Raw genomic sequence first — 27,181 nt, 5'->3', positions numbered from 1 at the left:
CCTCTTGTGCGAGGCGTAGCCCAGCCGATGCAATCCTCAAACAATGATATCATTTGTAACAAGGGATTTGCCAAGGCACACCCCAAATTTGCTGCTGATCACAGAAAGCCTTGTTGATTCTGATTGGTCGATGCATCGCTCTTTCAATTTCAGCTGCTTGTTTTTGTCAGGAATCCTGTTGGTTTTGATATGGCACACTTGATTTTGTCTGTGTGCGTCGTCTTTAGGTATTTTCACGTGGTTGCATCATGTTATGTTCCCTCCGTTAAGGTTGTTTAGGGTGAGTGTGCGCTGAATAGCACCATCTGGACCATTTGCTCAGATTAGTGTCAATACGAGAGTCGAATTATTTAATGTAGGCTAAAGAAATCGGTCACTTTACGTTCCCATTTACTGGCATCGCATTTCTGTTCTTTGCCTGAACAATTTTCGTTATTTGCTTTTTGGTTGTTGTTGTTGTTGTTGTTGTTGTTGTTTGTTGTTGTTGCTAGTCATCTTGAAGTATGGGTTAAATCGAGGTTGGAGAAGTTGTTTCTGTCACTAAGGGATGTATATCTGATATTAATAGCTTGCATGTCTTGGCAGACAACACCTAATAAAGTCTCTTCAAGTTCATGTTGTGTTAACTGTGGCATTGTGAGTGTGCCTTAAATAGATTGTTGCTTTACTTGGCAAGTGTAGGAGAGGCGGTTGGTTAAATTGAAACAAATTGACTTTCTGTCATTTACTTCAGACCTTTTGTTGCTCTTTTTTTTCCAAGTACAGTATATACATTGTTTAATTTTATTTGATGATTGTTTTTTGTTTTCTTTCAGCATTTTTATTTGTTATTTGTTTTGTTTTTAAGTTTCTCTGATTATTATTTATTTATTTGATTTATTCATTTATTTATTTATTATTATTACTACTTTCCTGTTGTTGTTATTTTCTAATTAGTTGGGATGCAACGATTATAGATTTTGGTTGTATGATTATAGTCTGAGCAATTTTCACACTTATCACGATTATTATACATTCATTACTTTTAAAACGCTACTAGTTTAGTAAATCGCTTGTAAACTCCTTATACTTTAAAGTCTTATTTATTGCTGCTCAATAACTGATAATACATCACAAAATAATCATAAAAACAAACAATAGTCCATTTTTCTAGGACTTTAAATTAAGTAAAACTTTTTTTAGAATTTAAACATAAGTAATAATTTTACACTGAAAATAAATGACAGGACAATGAATAAACAAATAAAAAAAATAGTATTTGTCTAATGTAAATCTATATATTAGCTAAGCATTTTCGTGAACAAATGTAGTCAAAGGCTGCTGAACTTCTGTCTGAAAGGCACTTTTGATCAACTATATTATGAAATTGTTTGGTGTATTTCATTTTATATATATTTTTTCTCTTTGTATGGAATACACGCATTTCTACTCCAAATTTTGAAGCTGATCAATCACTTCTTGTCACGTGTGCGCTTTTGATATTTTTTCAACTTTATCCGCATGGAAAGCATGAGCACAGTGCACGTTGCTAATATGCACACGCAAGCCAAACGCCTCCATTGGAAACAACGTGCACATGCGCATGCGCATGCAAAAGACAGAATATGTAAACGCCCTTTAGTTACTATTCTCAGCCATAGTTAAAATCAGCCTTTAATCGTGCATATTGAGTACAAGCTTGGAACTTTAAACTAGCGGCTTAACTTTTAAGGTGCTTCACACCTAGACTTTTGTTTCAGAACCTGTCTCGTTTGCCCAGTTAGCGCGGTTCGTTTGGCATATGTGAATCCAGATATTGCGCTCGAATCCGCACCAAAACAATCGGTCCGAGATCGATTGAATGAGGTGGTCTCGACTCTAATGAAACGAACTCTGGAGCGGATCGACTGTAGTGAGAAAGCGATACGATCCGAGCCCGGCAATATCACAGCGTTTCATGGATATGTAATAGGCATACGGCTATATGAAGAGAGAATTATGAGTAGGGCGGGAGGTCATTCCAGACATCCTAAGTCTCATGGAAGTTTCGGGAATCCCCCACAAATGCACAGAGACTCCTGGATGCCTGCAAACGAGTGATAATCTCCCGGAAATCGCGCATCTCCCTCCCGGTCCTCCCCACCGCATCCCTCCTCGTTCTTCAGACGCGTCGCGCGCACCTTGTCAAACACCACCAAACCACCCTGAGCTGGACTCTGCAAAATAAACCCTGAAACTCTGACCAATGTGAGGAGAGTTTACTCGGACGTGACTTGTTTTAGCTCTTTTGGTCCGTTTAGAAACTTTGCCATGTGAAAGCGAACCGCACCAAGAACAATGTAAAAAATTGTAATCCCCGTTTCAGAACAAAATGAATCGATTCACAGGTGTAAAGCACCCTTAGTTGCAGCAGTTTTGTTTTGTGCAGATATGCGTTGTTGAGAACCCTTTACGATTAATTAATCGTGACGAATTAAAGCATGATTAATTGTGAAATCGGTTAATAATTGCATCACTAGTAGGGTTGGGCGATATGGCAATAATGCTATCTCAATAATTATTTTCCGTATTGAACAATAACGAAATATACTTTGCCATAAGTTGTTAATGCTTCTAGATTTAAAAGAGTACCCCAACAACAACTGAAGCCACAAATTAGTTCATTAAATGGCATAATATAAATTCTCTAATATCAATATCTACAGTATAATAATCTCTAATATCAACACGCTTTTAGATTCCCATTGTTGCACATTTATGCTGTGTGATTGGCTCTTAGATCAACATAGTGAAAAAAAGAGCCCAGAGTCCAGAGCTTAACATTGTTATAGACGAATTTTATCGCTATTCGATATAATATCGTTTATCTGCCCAGCCCTAATCTCTAGTAATTAGTAGGGTTTTCTTGTAGTTTTTTTTAAAAGTTTGTCATTTGTTTTATTTATTTTTTTCTAGTTTTGTTTTTTTCTTTTCTTTTTTCTGTGTCTGTGTGTTTTTGTTTATCTAATGCTATTTGTGGTATTTTGTTTTACTTTTGTGTGTTTGTATCATTTAATTTTGTTTGTTATTTATTTATTTAGCTTTTTATGATTGTTTTGCTTTTACTTTGTGTTTTTGTTTCTATTCGTTTGGACACTCAGAGCTTGTAGATTTAATATAATATCGTTTATTGGCCTAACCCTAATCACTAGTATTTAGTATGTTGTTTTTTTTGTTATGTGTTGTATTTTTTGTGTTTTACTTTTGTGTGTTTGTATCTTTTTATTTTGTTTGTAATTATTTATTTATTTATTTATTTAGCGTTTACGATTGTTTTGCTTTTAATTTAACAAAGTTTAACTTAATATTTTTAGTTCGTTTAATTGATGCAAGTTAAGTTCACCAGGAAATTTGATTAATTTAATCACCAGTTAATTTGACTCAACTAAAAATTTGAGGCAGCAAGATTTTTTTTACAGTGCACAAGCCAGTTTGAAACACAACCATCTAGCCTGACACATCCCAACATCTTTCGAAAAGCTGATCCACTACAACGACAATCAGTTTCCTGCCTTTACATGAATCATGCTATTCCAGTGTGCGACAAGTATAAAATTAGTTAGTCGGAGGAGCAGGGAAGACTGTTTTTAAAGGGAAGTGTGTGATGTCCTAACTGTAAGGCCTTCTGTCGATTTATGTAGTTATTGACACCCGTTTGGCTGTCTAGCCAGCACCCTTTAACCCATAATGCTCATCACCCACCAACGCCAATACAGGAAGACCGTTTTAGTCCCAGCAGCTCAGACAGGAAGTGACTTCATGTTGTGGGGCCCACTTTAGTTTTTAAGCCAGTGCTACTTTGCATTGAACAGGCTGGCAGTCAGAGTTGGTTGACATATTAATGAGGTCAAAGCGCTCTGTGTCATATCATATCTGCTTCACAAGCCCAACACATGCACTGCACAGCTTGTAAAAAATAAGGTGGGTGGATTCAACCGGTGTGAATATGAACCGGAAACGGTTGAGAGTAATTGCAAAATGTGACTTGCATTGTTTTAAATGCATTTTGAAGTGTTTAGTACTGATCTTATTTATTAGTTTACAAATTCTGGACGCATGGTTTACAGTTAAGTGGGTTATTGTGTTTGTTTTTGTGTGCTCTCAATAAATATTTTTTCCATTTTTTTTATTTATTTTTTAATTGTTCTAAATTAGTTTTTTAGTTTTATGATGATTATTATTTATATATACTTTCAATTAGGCATGGGCTGGTATAAGATTATGACTATATGATAACCTTGGATAAAAATATCGTGTATTGTGATTACTGCTCTAAAATATATATTTTAAAAATGTCTTAGTAAAAAAAAACAAAGTTTTTTTTTTCCCCTTTGAACACAATATATTTTCTTTTGAGTAATATTTGAAATTTTTTGAAACAGTAAACATATCAGGCTAAATAATGACAATGAATAATTGACTTCTGCTGTTTTCATTAGTTTCGAAAATGCAGAGTTCTTTACAATTTCTGTTGTTTAAAAAAAAAAAAATGTAAATAAAAACCGTACACATACCTTAAGAATGGTATTACAGAAAATTTGGCGGTATTAAAACCTTGACTTTTCCAAACTGAGATATACCTTGAAAACGGTTATCGTCCCATGCCTACTTTCAATGAATACTTATTATTTTCATTGTTTGAAATTTGCTTTTTAGTTTTATGATTATCGTTTTTGTTTTTCATTTTTGGTATTTTTCAGTTTTTTGTATTTGTATAGTTTTTAAGTTTTATGATGAGTATTATTTGTTTGTTTTTTGTTTGTTTTTTTGGTATTTTTACTGTTTTATTTGTTGTGTTCTCAACAAATAGTTTTTCATTTTATTGTTTTAAATTGGTTTATTGTGAATTTTTTTTTTTTGTGTGTGTGTGTGTTCTCAATAAATAGTTTTTATTTTTTATGTTTTAAATTTGCTTTTTAGTTTTATAATTTTTGTTGTGTGTGTGTGCGTGTGTGTGTGTGTGCGTGTGTGCACGTGTGTGTGTGTCTGTGTGTTTGTGTTTTTTTCCCCCAATACTTTTCTGTTTTTATTTTATATTTGTGCTCTTAATAAATATTTTTTGTTTTAAATTTGTTGGGTTTTTAATGTTTTTTTTTATGTTTTTTTTTTTATTATTAAAAAAATTTAATAAAATTTATTTATTGTTTCATATTATTATTATTCAGGGTCCTCTTTTTTATATAATAGGTTGCCTTTTAAAACTCTTGTTTGCTTTTAGCTCTTGTTAACTTCAATAATTTTCTCTGCTCTTTTTCACTTCTAATAAATTGAATGCTTTAGAATTTGGTTTCTGCAGTTGAATTCAGGTGCAGCTGAATTCCCATGAGAAACAGTCTTCTGCACATCAAACTTCCTGTTCATTTATTCCTTTGAGAATTGTAGGTGAGAAGAGCGGCCTTGCATGTGTCATTTGCTTAAGTTCAAGTTCAGTTCACAAGTTTGTCCCAGCATAATGGAAACACAGCAATACTTACTTTTGAGATTCAAGTTGCTCATCACCATGAAAGTGAAGTGTGTTTTTTTGTAACTTCTCGTTTCTGCTTTTGGGTCTTATTAATTCTGAGTACTTTTTTTCTTCTTCATGGTAGTAACTACAGCACTGCTTTATTTAACCCAATGTTAATCTGTAGAGAAAAATAGATAATAGTGTTTTTAGACTGCATTGCATGATTGCTTTAACGTAATTGTTGGTAAATGAATACATTATTTCCTGGATGATGTTTACCAGCACATTTTCAGTGCTAATTTAATTTCATTAAAAAAAATTCACCTTAATTAATGGATTGATTTGTGAATTTAATATTTTCTTGAATTTATACATTTCTAATATATATATATTTTTAGTATATAAGTTTAGGTTATTGTTTTTAAATAAAAAAAATCCAACTTCCTGAAATTCTTTGTAACACTTTAAATATTTTCCCATACTCGAAATAATTATATATATAGATATAATTTCAGGGGCTGTTCTGCTGTGCATGTGTGTACTAAACAAATACAGTTCTGTTTTATACACCACTTGTGCACACACTTAATTGAAATGCCTATGATTTTAAAGAATCAGCATTAATTCTTGTATCGCAAGATTTATTTTTTTAGTCTGTACTGTTTGTTGATGCATAAATAACCTTAGCTAGACATAACATATCTCACATCTAACCATAGACTTTGTTACTTAGTACGTTGTTACTTTTCGATAATCGACAAACAGATAATAGATAAGACAAAACAGATGAAGGGTAGATGACTCCAAAGTGATCTTGTTGTCCTCAAAGTTGATTGAGAAATGCCTCGCATAACCCATCCAGTTTCAACAGTGTATTATTAGTCTGGTCATGTATGATTGATTTCCAAGTGTAAAGTGCTTGTTTTGTGGGGTGGCTTGATGCCCTCAGTTCACACTGAATATTTAACAGGCTTTCTGCAAGCCTGCTTTGCTGCTCAGCCCTTCTTCCTGTCTGAGGCATCGGAAAATCTACAGCCGCCACTTCCCCTTTGAAAATGTGTGTGTGTGTGTGTGTGTGTGTGTGTGTGTGTGTGTGTGTGTGTGTGTGTGCTTGAGTGCTTGAACTGTATTTGCTGCTGAACAGTGTTTGCTGACATGCATGGTAGGTTGAATTTTGACTCATTGTTGAAATGTGAGTACTTTTTCGGTACGCCTGCCTGACTTCCTTGTAATCTGGATTGCTTGTTTGGTTGTTATTATTTTTTTAAATCGCATTGTGAATTTGGATTTCATTTAAAGTTTTTGTAATAAGGCTTTTTTTTTATTGTTAATCGACAGGTTTTGGGCCAGTTTTGGCTGCAGCTGTATGCCTCAGGCTCAGCTCTGATGTTACCGGTTGAAACGGGTCGACTGTGAGAGGACGGTTTCCCTCAGCTATGTCTACCTTTGAGGTAACGGAAGCCTTAAGGTGGTGCTGTTAAGATATAATGTGAATTATGACACCGCTTCATTTATACAGCATCCTGTTTTAAATCCTTTTGCTTTATTCTTTTCCTCTCTAGGCGACCTGGCCTGCGGGCACAGAGTGTGTGGCCAGGTACAACTTCCCTGGAACGGCAGACCAGGACTTGCCCATGAGCAAAGGAGATGTGCTTACTATAGTTGGAGTAACTAAGGTACATTTCTGAAGTGTTATATGATTCTGCAAAAATGAAGATGTCATCATTTAATCAACCTGCTTAAACTATACAATGCATCTAAAAATATGGTTTAGTTATTTTGTCAAATGCTGTTGTACGTATACTGTATGGAGAAAAACATGAATTAAATATTAGCATTAGTGTTCTATATACACTGAAATATGATTATTTGGATTTACTAAAAGTATTTAAGTTAAGTGGTTGCAAACTATTTATATGGGCTGAAATAAACAAATTAAATTTAGAAATGTTCAACTTTGATTAAATTAAGCTTATATAAATTGCTTGCAAAAATTTGCAATGAACCATTTTTTCAGTGTAAAAACCATAGACTGTAAAATATATGGACGTAGTATCCGTGACGTCACCCATAGGATTCTGAACACTGCAAAAGAAGCTACAAGTAGGCGCAGCCAACCGTCGCCATTTTGTTCGCGCGTCATCACACCCACGGCGGGATACCAAACAAGGGCAAAGAGGCGGAGAGTGAGCGGGGCTACAGACACCTGCTGGCACTCTACTTAGACCTGGCAGACAGACTTCACTTTGGGACAAACGCTTGATACTCTATTACCTGCGACTCGTTTGTGTTCTGACCACATGTGCTTGGCTGTACACTATATCAATAAAGTGTTTATACTTTTAAAAACACTGCTGTAATACATTGAGCCACTAAGCATTGTTCTTATGATGCTTTTCTACAGGAGGAAAACGCAAATTACTTCCAAACACTTCAATTATAGTCTGTGTTAGTAAATGCAAGACTATTGATTAACTCCAGCATAACACTGTATGATAACGCTTCAGATGACTGTTCTAGAGTCATTACAGGTGCATTACAGGTCTAAAGAAAAATATTAATGATAAATTATCTTAAATAAAACAAATACATTTATAGAGATGGTATACAAGCATATAACTAACATGGGAAACGAGGCCACATGAATGGTTTGTGAGCACAATTAAATGCAAACAGCATCCCATATCATCTGATAATTGTAAGAAATAATCCCAAAAGGCAGCTGACTGTGTAAAGCCACATAAAACAAAACAAAAATATGATGAATATGCTGAGATCAGTGGCTAATCTGCTGGATTCAGCTGAGGTGAAGTGACGGCGACCAGCGAGACCTAGCTGTCACTCAAGTGGCCACGCCCTTAATTATGCAAACTTAATATAACCTAAAATAAAGGAAACGGATGAGTTATAAATAAAATTCACCCCCCTCACAGTTGTCATGGAGGGTAATAATAGCTATATGACCCAAAATCGTTCTTTGTACCAGGCTGTAAACACCTTTTTTTTCTGCTGTAAAGTTGGCCATTCTAACAGTGGGCTCAATTGCAATTTGCTCTATTATGGAGCCAGGACTAGCGGAATTTTGATGAATTGCAGTTTCAGTTACTTCCGTATTGGCTTCCTGAGGGAGAGCGGGAGGTTGTCGCTTGGTAAAAATGTATTTCATACAGGACAACAGCAGTCATTTGAGTTATTTAAGCTATATGTTTAATTTTAAAATACACCTTAATTTAATAATTGGAGCACTTTGAAAGTTTGCAGTGTGTAAGGTTTTTTTGAAAATGCTTTTGAAAGGTTTTTCATCTTCACTCAGCCTGCATTTATTTGATCAGCAATACTGTCGAAACAATTTTTTTATTGTTAATTGTCAGTTGAATACATTTTGAAGCATCATTTATTTTTATGATGGAAAGTTGGCTTCTCAGCATCATTTCTCCAGACTTAAGTGTCGTGTGATCATTCAGGAACCACGTTAATAGGCTGATTTGGTCTATTAAAAGCTTAGTTAAAATCAGTGTTGTGCTGCTTACGATTTGTGCTAATCATTATACATTTTTTGCAGGACAATTTGAACAGTATTTTTATTTGAAAATTCATTCATTCATTTTCCTTCAGCTTAGTCCCTTTATTCATCAGGGGTCGCCACAGCGGAATGAACCGCCAACTTATCCAGCGTATGTTTTACACAGTGTATGCCTTTCCAGTTGTAACCCAGTACTGGGAAACATCCATACACTCATTCACACACATACACTACGGCCCATTTAATTTATTCAATTCGCCTGTGTTTTTGAACTACGGGGGAAACTGAAGCACCCAAAGGAAACCCACGCAAATGCACGGAGAACATGCAAACTCCATAAAGAAATGCAAACTGACCCAGCCGGGACTCATACCAACGACCTTCTTACTGTGAGGCGACATTGCTAACCACCGTGTCACCTTATTTAAAAATTTCAAGAGTTCCCACTTAGATATGATTCGCATTAATAGCAGGTTTGGCATGCTGTCCCGGGAGAGAATCCTGAGCTTGGAGATAATTGAGCCCAAGGCTCCTGCCCAATCAATAATCATATAATGGGGTCCAAGATCAGGTTGGTAGGTAGGGAGGAAAAGGAGGAGATGGGATGGCAGGCGGGGTTCTTCCAAAACGGAGATGGGGCAGAAGGGAAAGATCGGTCCATTTATTCGAAGCTTTGATCAATCTGATTGGATTATTACTGATTACAGATGAGCAGCCAGTCGTGCTAAATCATATCACGTGCTCCTCTCGAAATTAGTTTATGAAACTTCACTTTGCTTAACTGAATGCTGACCAATCTTTGCTGACCAAACATCTGAACAGTGATTTACATTTGTATTTGAGTATTTTGGAATATGTGTGTATATATATATATATATATATATATATATATATATATATATATATATATATATATATATATATATATATATATATGGAAATGTTGGAGATAAATAAAAAAATATCCTAGCTGAGTAAGAGTTGTTAACATTAAAGTGAGAACTTTCAAAAAATATTCACACTATTTTTACTGTACAGTAGAAGTGAATAGGACCTAGAAGCTGCGAAGATATCAAAATTGCATAAAAATGACTAAAATGTGCTATATGATTACTTTCTGTGAGAAATCTAAATAGTATGTTCATACTTTGCAAGTTTGGGTGGTTACAATAAACTCTGCTCTGTTAGTGCAGTTCATTTGAATAAGTGTGAATGCCGCCATTTGCACTTTGGTGGACACTGAAAAGATGTCAAACTCTTCTGCTTGTTGCATTCATTTTTTTTTAGCAGTTGAATTGCACCAAAAACATAAAAAATGAGCCAAAAGCAGAAGTTTAATTCACAACTTTGAATGGAAACATAGCTATTGTGTCAGTGTTGCCCGTTACAGTTTAATACAGGTGTCAGAAGCTGGTCTACTACTAGCAAATCTTAATTTGTGTGGGTGACAGATGGACATCTGATTCTGTTTTGACCTCATTTGCATATTTTACACATTTAACTCTTGACAGAAATAGTGTTACAAGGATGCATCATGTTTAGCTCAGCAGTCAGCGCACAGCACTGTTTTAGATATTCAGTATGTTCTGTCTTAATATATGTGATTAAAATATAGGTTGTTTTCACATGGCATCATTGATGATGCGCAAAATTCAGACAGAGGGCAGGAAGTGGTTCTTCTACTTAGGAATCGCTATCAGAACATTCAAAAATTCTGTTTTATGTTGTTTATAATTGTTTAAATTGGCCAAAATAAGAAATGCCAAACAGCTTTTATAGACTTCCAAAAGTCTTAGCTCATAAAGGGGAGAAAGTTCAAGAAACTCGCTGAAAAACAGAAGGCGGCATGTAATAAACATTTGTTCAGTGCATCCAATGCAGTGTGTACAAACATTTTTTGAATGCAATAATTCATTTGACAACACCAGTAAAGATTACAGGCCTAGCTATGTGTATAACAGGGTTCATGGAAAACCTGGAGAAGTCATGGGTTTTTGACATGACAATTTCCAGGCCTGGAAAAGTTTAGGAAAAACAATAAAACCCATGAAGTTTTGGAAAATTAGTTTAACAAATATCTGTATACTTAAATATATGTTAGTTGTCTTTTCTGTCCTTGGCCAATCCCATGGTCTCACATTATTGGTGCATTATATAAATCAATTTTACATGAATATAAATATACATTTAAACTAAGTAGTTGGTGGTTCATTCTGCTCTAGCGAATCCTGATAAATCAGGGACTAAGCCTAAAGAATGAATAACTAAAAGACTAAATGAATGATTGATTGTTGCATGTTTTACGATATGCTATAATAAATTTGAATGTGCATTACTTGCTATGCATATGTAGACATTATATGAAAGATTAGGTCATTAATATTTACTTGAAAGTCTTGGAAAAGTCATGGAATTTTAGAAGTAAAAAAACCCTGGTATAAACATGTTAATATGTTCCATAAAAATCAGATCCAAACACCACCACGCTTATACAAAATTCAGGAGAATATAAATAACGTACCCTGTCATATAATCGCTGCAATAAAATCTGTCTTGTTTTGCAATCCATGTCTTTGCTGGCATTTCGGCACAATAAACAATCGTAACATTAACATCTAGATGCGCAGCAGCAATAATGTTTGTTGATGGTAAGTTCATCGACCAAACAAAAAAAATGCAGCCCTTGCAACAAATCTAGATGGTTATTATTGTGGAGCACTTTTATTTAAAAAAATAAAATAAAAAATAACAGACTATGCGTCCACACTTCTGTATGCTTTCATCTGTTATTTCACGATGTCTGGAAGATATCCACACTGGGAAAAAAACTATAGTAATTGCTAATAAACATATTTTTGAACCATATAGTAAAGTGTATTATGTGTTGAACTCTTTGTTAATGAATGCTACAGAATACTGTAGCATAATAAACCATAATAAATACTGTAACATTAGTGTGAACTGTGGTGTATTGTAATTATAGTGTAGAAAACTGAAGCCTATTGAATAATTTAATTATTACTACAGTTGTACCACAGCAGCAATATAACTACTACGACAGTTTAATTCAAGTAATTATCTATAGTATGCTTCCAAACACTATAGTATTTACTAGAGTATTTTTCATGTAACGTAATTATACAGTATCTACTGCCTCAATGACAGACAAATATATTTTAGTTCAGTAGAAAACTCGCCCCTCTTCATGATGTAAGGATCATGCCCAGCATATGTGGTTATTTTCTACTTACATCTCCTTTGAAATATGGTATAAATGGCAAAAATATGGACTGTCCTCCATGTCACCCGTTCATTTTTTTACTTCCTGCCCTCCATTTGAATTTCATGTGTCATCAGAACCACTTGATTGAAAATAACCTATATGTGGTCTTTTTATTTTTACTCTGCAGTATCTTTGTGTGGTCTAAAAAAAAGATTCCAAATTACAAGTGTCAGTATTTGATGACGTTAATTTTAACTGTTAAAAACACAATATATCTCATCGTCTTACAAAAAGGACGTCATTAAAGTTTTGAACAACACAAAGACCAAATATATTGTCTGTAAATAAATCATTTTTCACTTTTGGGTCTCTATTCCAGGACCCTAATTGGTACAGAGCGAAAAACTCCGCCGGACGAGAGGGCACCATCCCAGCAAACTACGTTCAGAAGAGAGAAGGAGTGAAGTCCGCCAGCAAACTGAGCCTTATGCCGTAAGTGCGCCGTTCATTTGCCTGCACTTTTTGTCTTCACTGATCTACACTTGATAGTAAACTGTTTGCGCGGGTTTCATACATACAAACATTAGCGTGCTATATTTAGCAGGCATGACTCTGATATCATCACAGATCACCTACTATATCTATAATAATACACAAATGTCTTCCTGCTTTCCGGCCCACCACAATAACCCAAGGACTCATTTGAATCGGTCAGCTGTTTAAAATAGAAAGGAGAAATCAGAGAGTTATATAAATGCACTATGGAAAAAAAAAGTCCATCTGATATGCAAAAAGACGCGTGCATCACGATTAGCGTAAAGAGCATGCGATGTTCTTCAATTACTGGCTACTTTTAGAAGGAACAATAGATGCAGGAGTTTTGGTCGCTTGGCAAGGCAAGCTCTGAATCTGCGACGTATAGAACCTTGTATAATAGAAGGGTTGGATGTAGATGTGTTTGGGTTTGGTAGATGGTGACTGTAGCAGTCTGGTCTTAAGTAAGTGTGCGGCTTCGGTTTATTTTCGATGGTGTGTATGTATATGCGTGTGTAATTGGGAGATACAGATTGGATGTTTCTCATGCCAAGGAAGCCACAGAAGGGCCAGGCTAGGCCAGCGCTCCTTTTGGAAGCCTGTAATTTAGCTTCCTTTTTCTCAGTCTTGTGCGCAATATTATGTATCTGAATCAGTGAATTCTACCCATAGTTGGTACAAAATGCAACAAAAACAAACATAGCAATATTATTTTAAGCATATTTTGGTGTTTCTAAGGTAAAATACTATTTCAGATACACTGTTTTGGGGATTCAATTCAACAAGTTTATTTGTAGTTAGTAGTTGTTTGAAACAATAGTTATTGTTTTAAAGAAACTTTACGCAAAGTGCACATTATTGCATTACAATCAAAATTAGAAAAGGTATTAGTTATCATAACTTTATTAGTTGCTAATTACTTTAACTGTTAAAAGTTACTAATTACTAACTAGTTACTAATAATTAAAGGGGTGGTCCATAGTGTATTTTAAGGCTTGATTGTGTTTATAAGATGCAAAGCAATGTGTGCTCATGCTTCACTTCACATTATTTTTCAGATATCTTACTAACATGAAAACGACAGCTAATATAATGTGCTGTGATTTGTGGTTCGGCTCCACGTCATCCAGAAAGGCATCATGCCACTAATAGCATGCGCTGTGCCTCTGCGGAGTAAACACTGTCCTTCAGTGCAACTGTTAGCTGTTTCAGTTTAAGCCTTAATCGGACAGAAATAGAAGAGGACACAGCTGAACCTCATGCCTGCTCTCTAAAGTAAAATCTGACAAGTGTCTTTAATATATATTTAAGTTTTAAGCATGTGTAAGTAATACGAAATGTTCATATATCTTTTGCGAGTTTGTTATTTGAGATGTAGAACACAGGGAAAGCAGCTGCATAGAGAGACACTGCAGTGTTTGTTAAGATTGTGGGTGTTTACAGGGGTTTGATGGATAAATTTGTAGCTATAATAAAGTTGTTAACGGACCCAAACAACATTCCCGTTGTTTACATCCACATATTTCCTTGCAACAACATAGCGTTAACGCTAGAAACTGTGCATGTAATAGATGAATTTTAACAAATAAAAATACTTACACAGGGTGTCTGTGGGGTCTTAAAAAGTATTAGAAGTTGATAAATCAATTATGAGAAAATTAAGGCTCTTAAAAGTTATTAAAAGTCTTAATCACGTTTTTACAAAGTCTTAAATTTTCTTCAAGAATTGTCCAAAGTGTTTGACTCCAAAAAAGCATAAATATATTTATTTTCCTCCTAATATTAACAACAGCATGCTCAATCCATGCGAATGGTTCGGGCTGGGGCGTTTCCGAGTGATGTCACGTAATTTGCGACAAACCCGGGAAGGGGATGTGACGCTCTTCACATGTAGCGAAACAGACGGCAAAATGGGAAAATGTAAGTTTGCCTACTCCTGGTTGGAGAAAGACGAGTTTAACAGTGGCTAAAAACAACCGTGTAATTTATTATTTCAAGCTTTGTTTCTTCCGAGCTTATCTGAGTTCTGTTGCATAATTGTGCTCCATTGATTTATTTAAATACAACTGTTTATTAACAACTGTTTATTAAGTTAAAGGTTTGCTACTGATTAGAACTTGAAGTGGCAATGAGGTCTTAAAATATTCTTAGAAGGTCTTTAAAAAGTCTTAAATGTATTTAAATTACCTTTAGGATTCCTGCATATACCCTGTTACAGGTTGTGGCTCACAATCCACAGCTTCATCTATTATTGTTGGAGCTGCTCCTTCTTTGAGGAGTTTTTAGCCGAATCCAGCACTGAACTGGGAGAGATTCTGGAAGCTCTCCTTTGTCAAATGCTAGCTATATCTTTTTTTTAATAATTCTCTGGAGGATAATTAAAATTTAATTGTAAGCACTTCTCTCTTTGTGTTGTGTCCTTTGGAAGCCCAAATACAGAAACAGAAGAAGCTCTGTGGAAATTGCAGCATTTGGACAGCATTGTAGCTTTCTCTGCTATAACATTACAGCGCTTCTGGCCTCGCCCCTTCGCTTTCTGTGCATGGTGTATGCATGTAACCTGAAGCAATTGTGATCTCACTAGTCCTGATGTTTTTTTTTTGTAGTCTCTAAACTTCGTTCGCTGTAGGCTTCGTTCGCTGTAGGGTTGCTAAGCTAACTCTGTAAAAGCCAATGTCTCCCTCTGCATTGAACTTTGACCGTATTACATTCAGAGATGTTGTTTATGTTCACACAGCTACATTCATATCAACTAAAGTTTAAAACATGATATCGTAGTGCACCACCCCTTTAAAGTCTTTATATGTAAGCATAGTTAACCTGCAGTTATGTAGTATATAGATGATGTTAGGGCTGTGCAATTAATCGAAAATCCGATTTCGATTTTGGCTTCTATTGATTATGAAAAAAAATTAATCGAGATAAACGATTATTGCATCATATACCGCCCCCTTTCCAGTTGTACACATTTGTTGCTCTGCAAAGTTCAGTTCCACGTGAACATTACGAAAAGCATGTACTGTAATGGAACGTTTGCAGCACGGGATGCGCATCATTCACGGATGAACATTCGAATCATTCATGTTTAAAAGCGCGAATGAGACCACATACTTGTGTGTGTGTGTGCGCGCTTAGCCTCGGAGACGAGCAGAGCACACACATCCATGGTTTCCGCTACATTCATTCTTTCATGGTGGGGCGCCACGTCAAGATTCATCTCGTTACGGCTACATTACAGCTTCTCATTCAAAACATTCTATTTTTTTTAATAGCAGGTGATAATCGCACCAAAACGTATTAAAGGGTAAGTGAATTATAACAGCGCAAACTTTTCTGTAACCGTAGTAGTGCTGTGCGACATTTGTTTAACCCTTTAAGGTTACGTGCTGACTGACTGTGAAGGGTGCGTGATGCGTGAGGCCAGCAAACACGACGTAAAGCTGTTTCACTTTATTTCAGGACTCATTAATACCAGAGGCATTCATAAATATTCCTAGCAAATCTAATAAATGTTGTAGACATACTCGTTACATAAACGCACTAAATCGCACCTCAGCAGCGTTTATTTGAGAGCGCACAAGAAGATCTGCGCGCTCTTAAAGCGGCTTATTTTTGAGGGGGCGTGCAAGAAGTTTTGTGCACGAGCAGAAAAAATTGGCGCGCGGGCAAAGAGATCCGCATGCTCGTAGGCTATTACATAAATGCAATTTCGACTTCTAATACTGCGCTCACGACATTTGCCATTGAAATAACGCCACAGGTAGTTAGTAGATCTGTGTAAAAAAAGGCCTGCTGCCACAGCTGGAAAAAATCCTAGAGGAAACACTGCACATCTAATGCCATCTTAATGAGAGCGCTTTAATGGTCAAATACATGCACATTTGTGTCAGAGCGCGGTGTTTAGTAAATATTCATATTAACCCTCTTTTTTGTAATAAACAAACAAGTTGAGAATCAAAAGACACGTGAAAGAGAAACTGTATATCAGAGCAGCACTATTCTTAAAGTGACAGCGCAATATTCCTCCTGCCGTCTGTTTATATTATGAATCAGACAACAAATGGAGAAAATCCCTCACTGCTCTTGACTGAAGGACTTTTGTAGCTGAAGTTTTTTTTTCTTACAGTGAAGATGCTTAAAGCACAGTTTGTTTCATATTTTTATTCTATTGTATTTATTTGCCTTTCCTTATTTACAAGGAGGAAAATAACTGTGCAAAAATACAGTTAATGTCAGAATTATTAGCCCTCCTGAATTAATAGCGACCCTTCCCCCAATGTCTGTTTAATGGAAAGATTTCTTTTCAACCCATTTTTAAACATAACAGATTTAATTACTCATTTCTAATAATGATTTCTTTTATCTTTGTAAAGTAATGTAGATGTAAAGTACATTATATTTTTCAAGATACTAGTATTCAGCTTAAAGTGACATTCAAAGGCTTAATTAGGATTATTAGGCAAGTCATTGTATAACAGTAGTTTCTTCTGCAGACAATCAAAAACATATATTGCTTAAAAGGGCTAATAATAGTGACCTTAAAATAGGTCTCAAAATATTAAAAACTGCTTTTATTCTAGCCGAAATAAAACAAATAAGCCTTTCTCCAGAAGAAAAAATATAGGAAACACTGTGAAAAATTCCTCTGTTAAACATAACTTGGGAAAGATTCATATATATATAAAAAAAAATTCACAGGAGGGCGAATAATTTTGACTTTAACTGATAATCGTTTTGAATAATTGTGATTACAATTATGACCAAAATAATCGTGATTATGATATTTACCATAATGAAGCAGCCCTAGAGGATGTTGATTATATGTGTAGATGTTCAATAAAGTGTATTAAGTGTATGTGTTGTCCTCAGTCTTCGATGGTTGGCCTCATCTCAATTTTATAAGTATGTCAAATGGAGTGAAAACAAAGGAATAGTGTTTTTAGCATTGACCTTGGAATCATTGGAATCTTTTTGGCTCGAGACTTCCGGTCTCATTCACTTCCGTTGATTTTTAGATGTTAAAAACTGCTCTTTATGCTGCTTGATGTTGCAAACTAGTATTTTCTTATTGTATTATTCTACTTTTTATATAGTCATGAACCCACTTTTTTGTAGAGCAAGTTTTCTGCCATTTATTACTTCTAGTCATTTTCCCCATAGGAAACTGAATCAGAAGTTCTAAAACAATTGCAAAAATGAGAGCAGCTACACATTGCAGAATGGGATCAATAACATAGTTTTATTCCCACCATTTGTTACAATAATCAATCAATCAATTATTACAAACAGGAGGCTGCCCAAACATCATTAAAAACAAAATTAAACATTAAAACACATAAGATTGTAAGAACAAAAGTGTCAATAAAACAGCATTTTGCACTACCGAATATCAAAAGCAAGTCTAAATAAATAGGTTTTAAGTTTAGCTTTAAACAGTGCCACATTTATGATGATGGTTCTAAAGGGAGGGTATTCCACAGTTTTAGACCTGCCACTGCAAATGAACGAACACCCTATTGTTTATACCTGGATCTGGGGACGTCCAGCAACAACTGGCCTGCAGATCATAGGGCCCTGTTCAGTTTATGAACCTTTAAAATCTTACACAATTAAGAAGGTGCAAGACCATTAACTGCATTAAAAACAAACATCAGTAGTTTTAAAATCAATTCTGAATCTAACAGGGAGCCAGTGAAGAGAGAGTAATGGACAGGTGGGATTCGTGTTATTCATCAGCATGCGAGCAGCAGCATTTTGCACCAGTTGTAACCGATGACGTAAGGTTTGGTTAATTCCAACATATGAAGTGCATTGCAATAGTCTAGACGAGAGCTGGTAAAAGCTTGAATGGCTTCCTCTAAATTTTGTTGGCTCAGACTTTGGCAAAAAGGTGAAGCTGGAAAAAGCTTGCCTTGATCACTGAATTAACGTTTTATCAAATTTTAACATGCTGTCCAAATTCACTTCCAAGTTTTTTACTACATAGCCACAATGTAGGGATAAGCTAAGATGATTTGAGGGTAATTCATTAGTCAAGTTGCCAAACAATACATTCTGTTTTGTCTTCATTCGGAGAAAGAAAGTTACAATAAAATGTCTCTTCATGATCTTGTTTTAATATTTAAGAGGTTATCTCTAACTTGGAACAATTCAAATTATTAGACTGAATCATTATAGCAGTCTTTCTTACTGAGCCTGATTTTGAGTTACAAAAACTACTGTTCAGTATTCAGCATCTTCAGTTTGTTAAGCAAATCCACAACGTAAAATATGAATATGTGTGAAAATATATTTGATGTGCAAGAAAATATGTACTTTTGACACATTTTACAATGATTTAAAAGGTTAACTCAAGTTAAAATTCTTCCTTTAAGTTTCAATAAACCTATTCTGTCATGTTTTAGTGGTTTTTTTTTTTTTTTTACTGCAGCAACAATATTGATGTTTATTTCTATAGCGCGTTTACAACGTAGATTGTGTCAAAGCAGCTTAACATAGTTCTAGTAAAGTCCAGTTTTCAGAGTTGAAGTTCAGTTTAGTTCAGTCCAGTGTGGTTTAAATTTCACTGCTGAGTTCAAACACTGAAGAGCAAATCCATCGATGCACTGCTCCACAAGTCCCGATCCGAGCAAGCCAGCGGCGAGAAAAAAACTTCACCAATTGACGAAGTGAAGGAAAAAAAATACTTGAGAGAAAGCAGGCTCTGTTGGGTACGACCATTATTCTTCTGGCCAAACTTTCTAAAGTTGCTGTCTTAGTGCCAGAGGCTGGAGAAGCTGAACGTCCATCATGGAGAACTGCAGAACTGAGTAGGACACTGGTGCGTGTTCAGGTGGTCCTGCATTAAGACAGGAGGAGTGTGTCCTACAGCTGGCTTTCAAGCCAGCTCACCTGCGTGGAGCACACTCATGCATCATACCATTATGCGATGCATTGAGTGTATGCTTTACTAAAAAGATAGGTCTTTAATCTAATCTAGTTTTGAACTGAGAGATTGTGTCTGAGCCTCGGACATTATCAGAAAGGCTACTGCAGAGTTTAGGAGCCATAACTGAGAAGGCTCGACCTCCTTTATTCGACTTTGCTATTCTAGGTACTACCAGAAGCCCTGAGTTTTGAGATCTTAAAGAGCGGGTTGGATTGTAGCGAGACCAAAGGTTGGTTCGATAAACTGGAGCTATTTTATTTAAAGCTTTATAGGTAATAACCAATATTTTATAATCAATACGGAGCTTAACAGGCAGCCAGTGTAAGGAGCATAAAATTGGGGTGATATGATCCTATTTTGTAGACCTGGTAAGAACTCTGACAGCTGAAGTTTATTAGCAGAGGATGCTGGGCAGCCAGCAAACAGAGCATTACAGTAATCCAGCCTAGAAGTCATAAAAGCATGGACTAGTTTTCTGCATCTGAGAATGGATAGCGTACTTCGTAACTTACATACTTCGTATTTCTCAGATGAAAGAAGGTGGTTTTTGTGACATGGGATAAATGATTTTCAAAAGTTAAATTGCTGTCTAATATAACACCCAGATCTTTTACAGCAGAGCTAATGCTAATTTTGTATCCCTCTAATTGCAGGTTGAGTTGTGGGATCTGCTCTGTACAGGATTCAGTACAGGAATATTCTGTATATTACTTTAACAGCAATAAGCCTTTTATATATATATATATAAAACACGCTATCTGTGCAAAATTCAAAGCGCAAAACTGAATCTTCATCAATCTTTGTTGAGTCGTTACAGTCATTCCTTGTATTTGATGAATTATTCTTCATCAGACGTTAAAAATTTGCAAACTATCCATTGATATCACTTGTAAATGATAATCATAGCAAACATGTCTGTCTTTTTATCTATGGTCACTCAGATGGTTCCATGGAAAGATCACACGCGAGCAGGCCGAGAGACTGCTCTACCCCCCAGAAACAGGCCTCTTCCTGGTGCGTGAGAGCACCAACTACCCTGGAGACTACACCCTTTGTGTCAGCTGCGACGGCAAGGTGGAGCATTACCGCATCATCTACCACAACGGCAAACTGTCCATCGATGAGGAGGAGTTCTTTGAAAACCTCATGCAGCTCATGGAGGTGAGGCTCGATGGAGTTTGACCTTTTTTAACCTTGAGTTTAAACTGAAAAGCAGTGGTGTTTTTGATAGCCAAGTTTAATTTGTGTTTTGTGCATATGAGTACATAGGGCTGGGCAATATTGGGAAAAAATTATCTCGTCATTTTCTCGAGGGAGGATGACGTTGACTGAAACTTTCTGTCATACACCACATCCACCAAAAAAGTACGATTGGTACCCTTTTAGCAGTGGAAAGACAAGCCTGATAAAGGTGACCCGTACCAACTCATACCATACTAAACCACTCAGAGGAAACGGGACATTAATGGCTAAACTTCTATTTATTGTATATATGCATCCGTCTTCATAAGTGTAGTCTCCTATCTCACTTTCACACACACACATAAGTGTGCATTCTCTGCGTTATTTCCATCAATGTGTTAAAATAGCTACAAACAACATTGACAACTTGGCATCTATTTTATAAACAGTTGGTTTTATACTCAAATATAGTACAGCAGACTTTTTTGTTCAGATAATGAAGGACAAAAAAGTTATTATGAACTAAGATATTTAAACCTGGCTGTTTTTTTACAGCAAAGCAATAAACTTATTTAAATGTGTGTACTTAATAAAATGTTAGACGATATATATATATAGACGATATTTTTGCCTGCATAGCTGCTGTAAGCTGTGTAGATTGTGCACTGAAGCACACTTCCTATTCGCACAGACATCAACGAAAAGTTTGTAGTTCAGTAAGATGTCAATAATGGCAAGTAAAGCAAAATGATGTACACATTACCAGCATTACTTGACAATTAAGGAGAGAGAAAGCTTTTTATTTACTTGGAACAACATTTATTATAAACGTCAAGTTAAATAAATGTTTGAAATCAATTTAAATGTGATGATTCAAAGCAGTTGAGATGCCAAAAAAATGCAACACAATTGAAGTAAGAGTTTATATGAATGAATCTTGAAAGATTTTTTTTTTTCCCTATTTGTCTTATAGTGCATAAGTGCAACACCTCTTGCTTTGTTTACAATGATAAACCAGGAAACACTATGGCCCAAAAACTAATTCTATTTTTTAACCCCTTGCCCTAACCCTTTGTTCTTCAAACAAAGTGTGAAAGAGGCATGGGACTACAACAGTAAAACTTTTCTGCAGTACCATTCTTATGGTATATCTGAGATATTTTGTTTTACTTTTTTAATTTAGTTTTTAGGACAACAGTATCTCCAGCAGAAAAGAAGTCCAAAGATGCAGTTTTAAATTGTGATGAAATCTGTGTTTTTGAAACAAATGAAGACAGCCAAGGTTAATGATTCATTTGAATTATTTAGCTTGACATGTTTACTATGCGAAAATATTTAAAATATTTCTCAAAATAAAATATATTAATATATTGTGTTCAAAGGGGCAAAAAAGTTAGTTTTTACCCAGACATTTAAAAAGCACATATTTTAGAGCAGTAATCACGATACCGTGAAACCATGATATTTTTATCCAAGGTTTTCATACCGTCAGAATCTTATACCAGCCAATGATTAGTGTGAAGTGAAATGGCTTCAATTTTACCTCTAAGAAATAGCCGTCTCGAACTCTTACGTCATTTGAGATTGACGGTGGCACCTGCTGTGATGCAAGAAAATGATATCATGTTATCATAACAATATAATGTGGCAGATTTGAGAATATGTTGTGGTACTACAATACAGTAGTTTTTATTATGGATTATAGATAGCGAAATTTTGCAGGGTTTTTTTTTTTTTTTTTTTGATCGTTTATTTTTTTGTTTTAAAGCATAAGCGTGTAAGACAAACGCTGTATTAAAATATATGCTGCTTGGTTGTTGTAAACATTCTTAATTACCACGAACAAATGCCAAATTTTATGACCTTTTATGAATGCTTACCAGAATTTTAAGACTAGATTTGATCAAATGATTTTTACCAGATGTTGTATTGATCATACAAGAATAACCCATGGTTTTTTGCTCAAAAGTGAAGACTACTCAATGTTTGTTCTGCACAATTCCTCTCTTACTAAAACACGTTTTACTGAACTGTCCTGCTTTTAATGATTCCAGATTCCTTTTTTTCTAAAATGGACTCTCTTAAGGATGTTTTTAGACAAGTGCCACCAAGAAAAAATTGAGAATTTTTAGCTTGTATTAGAGCTAAAAATCATATTTAATTTATGTATTCATTTGTTTGTTGATTTTTAATTGTATATTTATTATTGAAATCTTCTTCAAGAAAATAACCCTGGTTTCTGACATGGCATTAAATAAAAAAATACATTACATCTTAATAATGGCAAAATCTCCTTACTCTCATGTACAGCCATGTTGCTGTTGTAGCTTGTGTTTTCTGTAAAAAATTTTATAACTCTTAGTTCCTTGTGTGATCCTGGAAAATCTCCATTTCAATGGCTGTCTAGCACTTGCCTACACCTTCAAGTCTAAGAGAATTGAGATTGATCCTATACGTCACTGCTGTTCATAAGCACCTCCTGCTTGTGTGGGTAGAGAGTAAATTTGCATGCCATTTATTTTGTAAAAAACAAAACAATTGTGAGAAAATATAATAATGAAATTAATATGGTGGATCGAATCGTAAATTCAGTAAATCATTACATGCCTCTAAATTCCATGCCTCCAAACATGGAGCTGAACAGAACTAACAGTCATTGGTTGTTTTTAAATGTCAGTCAATGTATTGTGATGGGGTCTGAGGTCCAGGGTTCTTCGTACATCGCTTAAATGATCCAAGATGATATGACAGATCCTGGATCTTTTAATCTTGATAACTGATCTCTGGCAAATTTTTGGTTCTTCAAACAAGTTTGCGAATCAGATTAAAATGTCCGAATGAACTGATCTGAGATCTCTGCGTTTGTTGTGAAGGATATATCTATCGATCCTCAAAATCATGATCAGCAATGCCACCATTGGCTAACGGCACAACAGCGTAATGACATCATCTAATTAATATTCAATTATCCATGTGAGCAAAATTATATAAAAGTTGTAGTAAACGGTTTGTTAAATATGATGCGCAATAACTTTCCACAGTTGTTGTGGGCTGCAGGCTTCACAATTTCATGTCAAGCGTATTTAGCAATTTATTTAGTTTTGCATTTAGAGCGGATTTTTTTTTATTATAGTAGCTCAGGCCTATTTAAGTTTTGTAATCGGTGTAAGGAATCTAAATTAATTTTGCATCAAAAAAAGCATTTTGATATTGGTAAATCATCTGCAACTTTTGCAAAGCATCAAATCAACGTCATATTAGCTATTAAAACATGTATGACTGCGTTAATTATTATTCCTTTATTAAAAAACAAACAAACAAAAAGCAGTTGAATATTGCTCATGTCTATTATCATACAGAAATTGCACAAAAGCTGGTACCTTAAAATGGTACACGTTTGTATCTAAAAAACCTTGTGCAGAACCACCCCGTAAAGTAATATGTTCTGTCTTTTAGTAGACATATTATATGACAGACTTGCTTTATCAAATAGATCTAATTGGATTTGCATTGTAAACATTAAATAATAGTTAAAAATGTATTCTTTTTTAATATATATATTAAGTTTTTAGATGTGATTCTCCCAAAATCATTCCACATAAATCTGCAGATTTTAAACAAAATTCCAGGCAAAAATAACAAAAAACACAACAAAAACTTATAGGTTACTACTGTAAGAAAATATCAGGCAGATATCAGCACTCTGTACATACTTTCAGTATCACCGTATTTGCTTGAAATGGCTCCATCTAATCCTGTTTATAACTATAAGCCTGAAAATAAGCCATGAAATATGAAATAAGCCTGTTTGCGAGCAGGTTTAAACTACCAGAACCGTTGCTATGACAATAACTCTCGGATGAGTTTTGAAGAACCAAACGATCCTGGATCGTGTCAATAACCAAATCCAGCTAACGCAGTAATCCACGTACCAAGAACAGATCCCAGATCCGGAGTTTTAGTTTAAATGGCTACAAATATATTTTTAACATCTATTAATTGTAGAAAGGGAAGGTGCATGCACTGGACAAGGATGAATCATTAGTGTACATGTTTAGGTATGCTATCAAATAGAGTAAACTTTGAAGGACACTATTTGTTTGTGCTTATTTCGTTTTTTAGATTTTTATTTAAGTAACATCTAGATTTTGTTGCTGAAAAATATTGATGAAAACAAATGTTAACACAACGATGAGGTGTGATTATAGCTCGATTATACCCCTTTCGAGTGCACACACAAAAACACAAAATATATATATATATTTGTGTGTGTGTGTATTTATATATTCATTCAGCACAAGAATACTCCAGAGTTAGCTCGACGGGTTGTGAAACCATCAAGCTTCTTCCTGTGAGTCTCTTACCGCCTCCGTCAACGTTTTCAAACTGATCGCCACACACTGAGCCAAAAATAGCCCAAACAGGAAGTCAGTCCACATTAGACGCACTGGCCACAGAGATGGAGCAGGCATTTACGATAGACTCCAGGAAACTATTTTATACACGCACACCTTGTGCTTTGGGGTCAAAGGGTCAGTCCAGGCCTGTTGAAGGAAATGACACCGCTAAACAAGAGCTGTGAAATGAAGCTAGAGTAAATGTTTTGTGGGTGTTGTTCAGGAACGAAGGTCTATTCTGTTATAAACCTAATAAAACATGCTAATGTTTGCAAAATAGAAGCAATGGTAAAGTAATGGTAGCAGATGAAATACCATGCTGTTTTGTAGCATTTTCATAACAAGAATGAATACCATTGATACTGTTCTGGTTGCATATGTACCTGAAATTTAATCTATGCGACCCTTAAAATATATTTGGGAGCGTTTGTGCGAGTGCATAAAATTGTTGCCGCGCGACATTTTTCACAGCAAAATGTTCACCGCATGCGCATATAAGGAGACATTCACGGAGAAAGCATCTTTGTAGATCAAAACGTGAAAAGATGTACGGAAGCCTGTTACAAATGACACAAGTCATAAGTCTTTACTGCTAGTTTAGTACATGCATGTGCCTCTCTCTGTCTTTCCTCTTTCTTCTTCTTTTTTTTGGTCCATGATTTCCAGGATATTGTCTCTAATTTGCATGCGTCAGGAAGGTGGGATGACTGCGTGACACACTAGACGTTGTGTTTGCCCGTCAAAGCAGCTAAATAACAGTAGATCTGCAATGGATGCAACAAAGAGGCCATTCCTCACCACATATGTAGACAGCTGTGCAAGTATGCAAGCACAATGATCGCTACTGTCTAGTGTGTCTTGAATCATTGACATCCCCTAGGCATTATATACTTCAAGTGTTGTCACACTGCTGATGTATGTACACAGTGGTATGAAATGACATTTTTTTGCATGTTTGTCACCTTTTAATGTTTTAGATATTCAAACATTTCAATATTTGTCAAAAATAACACAAGTAAACACTTTCAGTTTTAAAATGAAGGTTTTCATTACTAAGGAAAAATGAAATGCAGAACTACATAGCCCTGTGTGAAAAGGTGTTGGCCATTGATCTAATAACTGTTCGGCAGCAATAACAGCAATCAAGTGTTTTTGATGACATGCAACGAGTCTATTACAGCGCTGTGGAGAAATTTTAGCCCACTCATCTTGTTGCAATTCAGCCACATTAGTGGGTTTTCAAGCATAAATGGAATTCTTTTTTTTTTATCGAATTTTTAAGATAACACCAGAGAATCTCAATTAGATTCAGGTCAGGACTTTGACTAGGCCACTCCAAAGTCTTTCTTTTGTTTTGGACTTGCTTGTGTGCTTTGGATCGATGTCCTTCAGCAAACACTTTCACACAGGGTTAGGTTGTTTTCCCTTAATAATAAAAAGTTCAATTCATAACTGCGTGATGTGTTTACGTATTATCTTTGACTAATATTTAAGTTAGTTTGATGATCTGAAATATTAAAGTGTGACAAACATGCAAGACAAAAGTCAGTTAAAAGAAAAATCAAATACTTTTTCACACCACTGTAATTCTTGTGCATCTTCCTCTGCTTTTAAACTTGTAAATAATCAATTTGAGATTGGTTCATGAGACCGGCCAAGTCATAAAATACCAATCAAGTCATATAATGCGATTATCGACCATTACCGATCAATTGGATTTTTAGCAATTCCTTAATCAATTTTGTTTAGCTTTTTTTCATAGGATCAGTGGATTTTTATAAATGAAAAAAAAAAAATAATAATAATAATATATATAATGGCTATATTTATATTTTAGGAACCGGTCCTTCACATGGAGATCAGCATATTTGAGTTTCTTGACACTATAAAGTTCTGCTTTATAAAACACCATTTTATTTCATAATATTGA

The 27,181-nt window shown here is 35.2% G+C and overlaps 1 protein-coding gene across 1 annotated transcript in view; it reads left to right on the top strand.

The window, feature by feature from the left end:
* csk (C-terminal Src kinase) overlaps positions 1-27,181 on the top strand; it is a 63,976-nt gene that overhangs the window by 24,734 nt on the left and 12,061 nt on the right. Inside the window, exons 2-5 of the mRNA XM_056451994.1 lie at positions 6,803-6,915; positions 7,027-7,140; positions 12,590-12,702; positions 20,614-20,833. Coding sequence (XP_056307969.1) covers positions 6,901-6,915; positions 7,027-7,140; positions 12,590-12,702; positions 20,614-20,833 — 462 coding nt within the window. The 5' untranslated portion in view covers positions 6,803-6,900. The remainder of the gene's footprint in view (positions 1-6,802; positions 6,916-7,026; positions 7,141-12,589; positions 12,703-20,613; positions 20,834-27,181) is intronic.

This window comes from Danio aesculapii, chromosome 25 (genome assembly GCF_903798145.1).
Source record: "Danio aesculapii chromosome 25, fDanAes4.1, whole genome shotgun sequence".
Taxonomy (NCBI): domain Eukaryota; kingdom Metazoa; phylum Chordata; class Actinopteri; order Cypriniformes; family Danionidae; genus Danio; species Danio aesculapii.
Note: the sequence above shows the minus strand (reverse complement) of the source record. Positions and strands in the feature narration are given on the sequence as shown.